The sequence below is a fragment of the Gekko japonicus genome, unplaced genomic scaffold (genome assembly GCF_001447785.1).
Source record: "Gekko japonicus isolate JY-2015 unplaced genomic scaffold, Gekko_japonicus_V1.1 scaffold200, whole genome shotgun sequence".
Lineage (NCBI taxonomy): Eukaryota > Metazoa > Chordata > Lepidosauria > Squamata > Gekkonidae > Gekko > Gekko japonicus.
The window spans coordinates 224,412-234,430 of NW_015160214.1; the positions used below are offsets into that span (position 1 = coordinate 224,412).

At 48.7% G+C, this 10,019-nt stretch overlaps 1 protein-coding gene across 1 annotated transcript in view; it reads left to right on the forward strand.

Annotated features, from left to right (window-relative positions):
- The first annotated feature begins 506 nt into the window (after positions 1 to 506).
- DBNDD2 (dysbindin (dystrobrevin binding protein 1) domain containing 2) overlaps positions 507 to 10,019 on the forward strand; it is a 30,143-nt gene continuing 20,630 nt past the window's right edge. The window contains exon 1 of the mRNA XM_015410426.1: positions 507 to 724. Coding sequence (XP_015265912.1) covers positions 685 to 724 — 40 coding nt within the window. The 5' untranslated portion in view covers positions 507 to 684. The remainder of the gene's footprint in view (positions 725 to 10,019) is intronic.

Sequence of the window (10,019 nt, forward strand, 5' to 3'; positions counted from 1 at the left end):
AAACGAAACCTGAACCTGATGGGTGGGAGGGGGTTAATGGGATGCACAGCTACAGTTTATGCCCCGGGTATGGCAGGCAGCGGCTGACAGTGACGATAAACCTCTCCCGGTCCCAGTTCCCCCGAAGCCTCTGGTTCGGCCTCTCCCCCCCTCCCTCGCCCTTTAACCACCAGCTCCTCTTCTCCATTAATCAGAGTTGTGTCTTTCACGCCTGCTTCCCTGCGACCAAACTCAGCCTTCGGGAGGGCGTGTGCGCGGGGATTTCTGAGGGGATTTCTGCGGCGCGCTCAACCCACCGCAGCGAAACAGAAACCACACTCTGTCTCCCCCCTGCCCGGCTCGTCTCCCCCTCGCCCGCTTCCGATCTCGGCAACCGCACAAGCGGCGCGAAGCTCAGACAGGCTCCCTCGGCCGGCGGCCCCTCCCACCCCCTTCGCAGATCAGCCACTTGGTACGTTCTGCCTGAGTCTCCGCCAGCCCGGCGAGGCAGCCCAGGCAGACTGAGTTCCACTCTCCGCCGGAGTCGTCCCCGGGCTGGACCACTCCCTGGGAAGAAGAGGGGATGGTGGGGAGCCGCCGAAGCTCTCGCCGCTGACCTGCCGCCGCCGCCGCCGCCGCCGCGAGGGTGCCCGGGGTGGTCCTGGGGAGCAAGGCGGACCGCCGAAGAGCTGCCGTCGGGAGGCGATGTCGTCTGACGCTCACAGCCAGAACAGGAGGCTGCCCTGTAAGTCTCAGCTGGGTATCGGGGAGGCGAGAACTGGTGCCGCGGGGCGGGGGGTGGGGGCCGAGTCAGGGACCCTCAAATTTCCTGCCCAAAACTTCTGATAGGTGGGAACCTCTGGCAGCACCTTTCGAGGCAGCAGAGAAGGGCATGCACATGACTGAGGAAATGAGGTGAAGCCTTAATGCCATCCCAGCTTTGGGTTTCCCACATCTGTGGACCTGAAGGACAGGACACCACCTCCTCCCCACCCCGTCCCCAAATCCTCAGAGGCAGTTTACCTTGAGGGCTCCTGAGGGTCTCCTCCACTGGGTTCAGTGTCAGCCAGTTGCCCTAGACTCAGGAGCCAGAGGGCACAGGGCAGTGCTTAGAGCGTCAGACCCAGGTTCAAATCCCTGCTCTGCCATGGAAGCTGCTTAACACTGGGCACTCAGTCTTCCTCCACCTAACCTGCCTCACAGGGTTGTTGTTGTTGTGAAAATAAAATGGAGGACAGAAGAATGATGTCACCTGCTGCTTTGGGTTACTGTTGGGAAGGAAAATGGGGCATAAATGTCTAAATAAAGGCATTCCGGACAGGAGCAGCTCCAAAGCTTAAGAATCCTCCTCCTTTTGCTTTGGGGGACCCAACTATGTATGGCCTGAATAGCTGTCACTCCAAACATTGTGCGTCTGTTCTGGGCACCAGCTCTGAGGCTTCACACCTCTTAGTAATGCTCAACAGCTGGGAAGCCTCCCAACCACTGTATTGTGATTGCAGGCCCCCATTAGTATTATATGACAGACAAACAGCCTCCCACTGCTTTCCCTTCTCCAGAGGAGTTGACTCACTCTCTTGCATTGTCTCTTTTATCGCTTGTGCTCTCTCTCACACACACACACACAAACACAGTCTGTTTCATCCGGCTTGTCTCCAAACACACACACCTATCAGCCTTGGACTTTGTACCTCCATCCCACCCTTTTCCTCACTGGCATTCTGCAAATGCACAGGGACAGCTCTGCATTTAGGGATAAAATGGGTGCATACAGTCAGCCTTTTAGCACACACACACACCCAGAGTCTACTTCTCAATCCTTTCTGTGCAGTGAGCAGGAAAAGGACAAGCTAGAAAGGATTTGGTTCCAAGACGGAGAGCTTGCACCCCTGATGAGAACAGGGAGCGGGTCTTCATCTTGGTGGACACAAACAGCAGACTGTATACCGGCCCTTCAACATCATCTTTCTGTCCCCTGAGACCAGCCCCTGAGCGCTTTTCCTTGGTGGTCTGTAGCTGTGGCACCCTGACCTGGCTAGCCCAAGCTAACCTGATCTTGTCAGGTCTAAGAAGCTAAGCAGGGTTGGCCCCGGTTAGTACTTGGATGGGAGACCCCCCTGAGGAAGAAGAGGGTTGCTACCCTGAGGCAGACAAGGGCAAACCACCTAAGCCACCTCTGAACATCTCTTGCCTTGAAAGCCCTGTGAGGTCACCATAAGCCAATGGCAATGTGATGGCAGAAAAGAAAAATTAGCTGTGGCACACTTTCCAAGGGCTGCAGCTAGGTTCTGATTTAGAGGTTTCCCAATCGAACGATGGCTACTCTCCTGAAGAGAAGCTAGGCAGAGGAGTGGGATACGCATCGCCCACCATCCCCATGTGGGCTCTCTGTGTAGCCCACTGCCAACCGGGATGTCTTTGCCTGCCCCCTCCCCACAAATCCCACACATCGCACATTACCACCTTCCTGTGCCGCCCAGTAACCAAAGTCACACCCATCCTCATATCCTTTTACAACTGATCCAAGCACAGGCAAGCTGTAAATCCTCCGCAAATCATACCCCCCCACGCCCGCCCACACACCCCATCCCTTCTGCCCCACTTTGTGATCTCACTGTAGCAGGTCCCCCACCTAAGTCATCCACTAACTGTGAAGTCAGCCTCACCATGGCAACCAATCCCAGGTTTTAATTTGTGGCTCTCACGCACAGACTCCTGACCTCATTTGATAGGCAAAGCACCTTTCTCCTAAACCAAAGGTGACCGTCAGCCCTTTTTTTCCTTGATGGGCAGAAATACCATAGCCAAGTTCCCTCTGAAAAGCAAAGATAGGTCTAATAATGTATTATCTGGACTGCATTTCAAAGCCCTTCATGTATATTATCTCAGTAACCCTCATCACAACTGTAAGGCACTTTTATCCTCACTTTGCAGTTGAGGGACTGAGGTTCTGCTGCCCTAAGATCATTTTTTGGTGGCTTTTTCATGGCTAAATTGAGATTTGAACTGGGGATTTGCTGGCACAAACTGCTATTCCTTCCCTGGCACCCCGAGCTCAGGTTATGAGATTCCTAGAGACGTGGGAGAGACAGATCCATAACTCTGCAGCAGACTCCATTGTTTTTAGTAGATTTGATCACTTAGGTTCTGCACCAAGAAAAGGTAAATTCTGCAACAGAGGAATTGTGCACATTTATTACTTAAGTTATTTGTATACCTCTTTTCCTGCCACTCAAGGCAGTTTCCAATAAAGAGCAATAGCTTAAACAGGAGAGTAAAAACCATATTGCACATAAGAATAAAATCTCAGAAATTAAGCCAAAGGCTTTTTTAAAAAAGAGTTATGCTTTGCTTCTTTTTGCTAAAAAGGGACAGAGATGCCATGTCCCTTTGCTTCATTGGCAGTCTGTTTTACAGGAGTGGTGCCACCACTGAAAAGGCCTTAATTTGAGCTTTCCCTCACTGAAGGGACAGGTTGCAGGCGCTGCTGGGAGGAGCTAAACACTCTCCTCTCAAGGGCCCGTGAAGACCTTTTCTGTGATGGCCCCACTCCTAGGACATGTAGGTCAAAGCTGGCATTCTCTGTATTCTGCTAGCGAGTCCATATGACAGCATGACCGTATGATTGCTACAATTCTGGCTGAGGCCTACTCAGGGCTTCTGAGATTGCTCAGACATGATAAACATTTCCAACCTTACATTTGAAGTTTTAGGAGCTAGAAACTTGCTTCTTTTTAAAAACTGAACACTGAGATTGTTGACATCTTGAAGACTCTGCCCCCTTTACCACTCTTGCATAGTACTGTCATGGAATTGAATTGTAAAATGAAGACAGTCCAGATGTGTCTGAAAGGGGCCACCCATCGCTCAGTCCCTGTTTATCCTTTCCCCGGATATTGCTGTTTCTTTTCCTGTGTTATGTAGAACTATACTGGAAAGCATCCCAGGATCGATATTATCTAGGAATTGAGCATCACCTAGAAACACTGTGTCATAATATTCAAGGAAAACTGATTGAACCAGTTCATTTTTCTCACTAGAACTATAACAGATTGAACTGCTGTAGTTAATTTCGTTGTAGTTTCACATCTTGGGCTAGTTTTATTCTGTGTCTGACAGCTAGAGAGGCTAGTTCCTCTGCAGATGTGCAGAGTGTGGTGCACTCTCCACGAATAAGATCAGTGAACCTATATGTCTGGGAATTAAGTGGGGGGGGGGCTTCATTGTTAAAGGGTGCAGCATTGACACTTTGTTTTGTTTAAATTGCTTGTGTGGACCACTGGTATAATCCACATTAATGCTGTATCTAGGGTCCGAGGGGCCTTAAAGAGTCAGGAGAGAAGGGGAACTGAAGATGTCCCCAGAAGAAGAACTCATCTGAAACCTTGCTGCTCCTGAGCCAGGCACACAGTGTTCCCTATAAATAGTTCCGGGTAAAGAAAACAGCCCCAGGGACGGACCGAGGCAAGGGATGACTTTACTATGTGCATGGATAAAACACAGCCCCGGGGCGGCCATAATTTGTTGTCCTTGGCGTTTCAAGAGCCCGTCATCCTCTATAATATACTTCATGGCTTTATATTCCTCGCCATTCTATATCCAGCTATTCCCGGGCCTGTAAATAGCAGGGTCTTATGATGCCGTCTTGGCTGGGAAAAGAGCTGTGGATGGAAGGGATATTTTTAGCTCCGAGACTCAAGGGATTTGGAGATTGGTTAGTCTGGCTTTTGTTATGAATTGGTGTCAGAGAGAAGGGTCACAGGGGACCACTCCTTCCTCACCCTCCTCCTCTCAGGTCTGCCTCTCTGCCGAAACCACGGCCTCTCTTGCCTTCCATCTCCCCCTCCTCATGCATCCTTTCGCAGCGGTTTAGATTATTTTATGCTTTTGCTGCAGTATCCTATCCCAAAGGACGGGTGTGGGCAAGCACTCGTATGGGAATGTTTGATGGATTCTGAGCTGCTGCTTTCAGCCCAAGTCATCCTTGAAAGAAGACTTCAATCTAGGTAGTTCCCAAGCTATCCCCAGGGAGAAGAAGGGAGGCTCCAACCTGGCTTATCCAGTTATGTTTTTCCCCTGGGAACTACACTAGCTTCCTTAGAGCCGGTGCTACTGAACCACTCTTTGTAGCCCATTCTTTAGGAAAGAAGGCTACAAGAGATGTCAGACCACTACTTCTAGGCCACCTGGGTAAAGCACTCCTCTTGCCGAACAATGATGGGGGTGGGGCTGTGGCTGAGTGACAGAGCATCTGCTCTGCAGGCAGAAAGTCCCAGGTTCAATCCCTGACCCTGGCAACTCCAGTTAAAAAATGGAGGAAGAATCTGTAGAGCTGCATCCAGTCAGAGCCATATGACCTTAACAGACCAATGGCCTGATTCAGTATAAGGCAGGTTCATGTGATCACTGATGGGTCAGGATGACTGGAAGGAGGAAGACTAGAGATACAAAAGTCTAGAGTTCTAGGTTACTCTGGGAGTGGTGTGATTTTAGGGATGTGTACTCTTGACACGTATCCATGTGAATGGGGCTAGGGTACAGTTTCCTGTTCGGCCTAAATTCCTGGGCCTGAGGAGTGTGGGGTTTGGGTAGAGAAGGGACTTCAATCCGGTATAATGCCATAGAGTCCGCCTTCCAAAGCGGCCATTTTCTCCAGATGAACTGATCTTCGTTGCCTGGAGATCAATTGTAATCCCAGGAGATCTCCAGCCACCACCTGGAGGTTGGCAACCCTTTTTGCAATACTCTGCCTACCTTTGGGGAAACTGGCTCAGGTGTGATTTTATAATAATGGGATATGGAGGAAGGGGGAACTAGGTACAGAAAAGCCATTTGGGTAGCAGTCATTCATAAAGCCACAGCAGTCTAGGCTGAAGCCTTCTTAGAAGTTTCAGAAATACCAAAAAAAACACTGTAATAAGACCCTAAATAAACAAACATTAATTGCAAAAATTACAAAAGCAAGATAAGTACAGATTTGTAAAGCATGAACATCATAAACCAATTTTAAAGGCAAGGTGTAAGTCCCAAATTGTGGAAACTTCAAAAAAGATAATCAATCAGTGAGGAATCGATACTTCAACATCAGGGAAGAACTGTCAATCAGGAGAGAATAATCAAAGAGCCATCATGTAAGGATTTTGTTATTTATATAGCGTCTTATACAGTGGGTGGGGTGGGGTTTTTTTGGTATTTTTGGTTCTGTTATCACACTGTAATCCTTCCTATACTTACTTAGAAGTTTCAGCTTTCAAGTTGGAACTGGCGATCTCATTTCATGATGGTCCAAAGGGCTGTGGGGCAGCAGCCAGAAAGACTCTGGGGAACTAGTTGCTTTCTGGATGGGCATAAGAGCATAAGAAAAGCTTCGGATCAGACCGGTGGTCCATCTAGTCTAACACCCTGTTTCACACAGTGGCCAACCATTTACCCCAGAAAACCAACAAACAGAGCCTAGAGATCAAGGCCTTCCTTTGTTGCTGCCTCCTAGCATGGGTATTCAGAGATTTATTGCCTCTGGACATGGAGCTTCCCTTTAGTTAGGGTTGCCAGGTCCCCCCTGACCACCGGTGGGGGATGGGGGGGAAGGTTGCCAGATCCAGGTTGGAAAACTTCTGGAGATTTGGGAATTGAGCCTGAGGAGGACAGGGATCTCAGTGGGGTACAGTGCCATAGACTCCACCCTCCAAAGTATCCGTTTTCTCCAGGGTAGTCTGTAGTCTGGACATGAGCTGTAATTCAGGAGGATCCTGGAAGCTGGCATCCCTGCTTTAGTCATTATGGTCAGCAGCCACTGATGGACCTGTCCTATGGGAATCTGTCTAATCCCCTTTCAAAGCCATCTGTGCTCATATCCTTCACTGCATCCACTAGTAATGAATTCCATTGATTTGCTTATGCTGAGTAAAAAAGTAGTTCCTTTTATCTGTCCTGACTCTGTTGCCTGTCATATTGATTGGTTGCTCTGAATTTTGGTATGATGCGAGAGGGAGAACAAGTTCTCCCTGTTCACCTTCACCCCATGCATAATTTCATAAACCTCCATCCTGCCCCCTTTCAGTCATATTTTTCGTGAACTCAAAAACCGTAAACTCTTTAGCCTTTTCTCATATGAAAGGTATTCCAACCCCAAGTCTGTAATATACTCACTGAGATACATCAACAACCAGCCAATGAACCCTAGATTGGAAGCCCCAAACCTTTGTCATGTTTCCATCCCAGTCCGAAATCCTACAATCTTGATGGCACTCCAAGCAATACGTATCTTGCAAACATTTGTGTCTTGTTCCTCAGCCCTACCTCCATTGGAGTTGTTATTCCGGGTGCTGGGTGTGTTCAAGCGCTTTAAAGAATCATGAAATGAATAAAAGCCTTCCCCCATCTTCTCCTGGATTGAAGCCTACTTTAACAAGTCTCCTCCCCCACCTATTCATTCATTCTTTCATTCATTCATTCATTTTGCTTGGTATACAAAGGGCATTTGTATTAGAGACCCAACAGGACCAAGTATTGTGACAAATGTCGTCACTCCCAGTGGAAATTTGATGTTGTTCAGTCACACAGTCGAGTCCGACTCTTCGCGACCCCATGGACCAGACCACTCCAGGCCTCCGGTGGAAATGCCACCAGACAATCCTGTCAGCTCTTGGCCAGAGTAAAGCATTGTTTACTAGTCTCTGCGAAAGATCCAAGTAGCCTTCGAGAGCTCTTGCATTAATCTTATTTTCCATTCACAACAGTGTTTTCCACACCGGGACAGGGATGTGTCATTTCCCCATTGCTGCTGCAGCTGCCAATACAGCCAAGTGGTGCTGGGGCTTCCACTTGGCAGGTTTCCCTATAATTTCCCTGCACCAATACCCAGGCAGCAGCCATTCCCCCCCCCACCTTGAGCCGCAATTACTTTTTTAAAAATGAGCTATTTAATATCATTCCATTGATATATAATGTTATAGTAGCATGTGTAACAGGTTCTCTGAATTCCCAGACATCTTTTTGAAAAATACTCCTTTCATTGTAGAGATATGCCTTTCCTCTTATATCTTTGCAATGAAAGGAACGAGAGACTTACTTTTAAAAAAGAAAGCTGAGACCCTGTTACACATATTGCTATAACATATCAATATAATGATATTCAGTTGCCGATATAAAAAGTGCCCCCCTATGGTGGAGGGAGGAAATGACCACCACAGGAAAAGGGACCGGGGAAAATGACTGCCATGTGGGCAGGGAAATCCAAACTTCCCTATAGACATGGTGACTATCGAGGCTTTACTGCAGTCTTTCCCAAAACTTCACAACAAGGCAGGGTTGACAAAGGTTGGCAAAAAGCTAGGGGAACCCTGGGAGATCCATGGATGTGCCACGATGCTATGGGGAAGCAGAAAAGAACCTTACTTCTCAATGGTATTGAACCCCAGGCAAATAGCCCGTGGGGAAATGGCCAACATTTCTGCACAGCTTCTATTGAATGTGTTTGGCAGTATTTTCTGCAATCATTCCTTTTCAAAATAAGATAAAACTAGGGAGTTGAGAGTAAGATAGCAGTTTGCCTAGGACTACCCAGTGTGTTTCTGGAATAAGGAATGTGGTGACTCCTATGCTACATCGGCTTCCGCTGTCATCTTTATCTTATCCATCCTGACATCAGCCTTGGTCGGTGACAGCTATTCCCATTTTACAGACGGAAGACTAAGGCTTGGATCCTATGCCACTGTTGTGCCAGCACAGCCGCAGCTCCTCCAGCAGAACAGTTTGGCTCTCTATGGAGGAGAAAGAGGGTGATTTTTGCCAGTTCCTTCCTCCTGCAGCAGATTCTGAGTTCACTCTCCACATTGTTCCTTGTGGGGCCACCAACCTGACAAAGCACAGTTTCAGAGGGTAAAGAAGGTTGGGGGCCAGTTCTTCCTTTAGCATGACTCTGCTTGCATGCTTTAGGATCCAAGGTGTTGCTTGTCCAGTGCTGCACAGTGAGGTTGTGGCTTAAATGAGACATGAACACCCACATTAAGCTCTCTTTCCATCAGACCACACAGGATTGCAGCAGGACTGTTTGCTGGGCCCCCTGAGTTTCTAAACAGCAAGCTATTACCTACGCCTGTTTATCTCTAACTGGGAAGCGTTCCAAGAAGAGGAAAGGGGGGCAATTTGGGATGTCTTACTAGCAGCAGCAAAAAGCTGTGTCATACCTTTTGTTAAGACCAACTGAATGGGTCCTAATAAAAGGTATGACACAGATTTTGTTCTTGGTTTGTTGGATTTTGCATAGGCCAATATGGCTGCCGACAGCTTTTATTACCTGTAGGTCCATGAACTTTTGAGCTTTAGGGGGTTCACCAAAGTGTCAGTCACTACCTCATTGGGGTTGCTGAAGGGATGGCCTGGGGTCAAGAGGGCCTGACTGATGTTGGCCTGATTGCCTACAACGTGACACAGGGTGTGGATAGCACAGATGGAAGACTTTTCCGGCACCCAGAGTTGTGTGAACTCTGGGTTAGAACCTTCCTGGAGATTTGGGGGTGGGGACTAGGAAGGGTGGAGTTTGGGGAGGGACATCAGCTAGGGTTACCAGCTCTGGGTTGGGAAATACCTGGAGATTTTGAGAGGCGGAGCCTCAGTGGAGTATAGTGCCACAGATCCCACCCACCAAAGTAGCCTTTTTCTCTGTGGTTTGGAGATTATCTGTAATTCTGGGAGAGCTCCAGGCCCCACCTGGAGGTTGGCGATTCTAATTAGCACCCCAGAGGAAGAATCAGCTGGCAGGATCTGAGCTTCCAGCACTTGAAGGCCCTTGCTGCAGCCAGCCCACCTGCTTCCAGCTTCTCCCTGCGAGCAGAGCCTTGCCTTCACACCATGAATAGGGAAACGAGAAGAAAAATCACCAGATCTTGTTGCTGGCTTTGTTCCTTCCTTGCGGTTTCTGCACTTGCATTCAGGCCCAGTCTTCGGTGCGTAATGAGCACCACCGTACAAGCCGAAAGGATTAGGGAGGCGGTGGGGGAGCCCAGTGCCCATCTGATGCTCTTGGAAGCCAGCAGGCA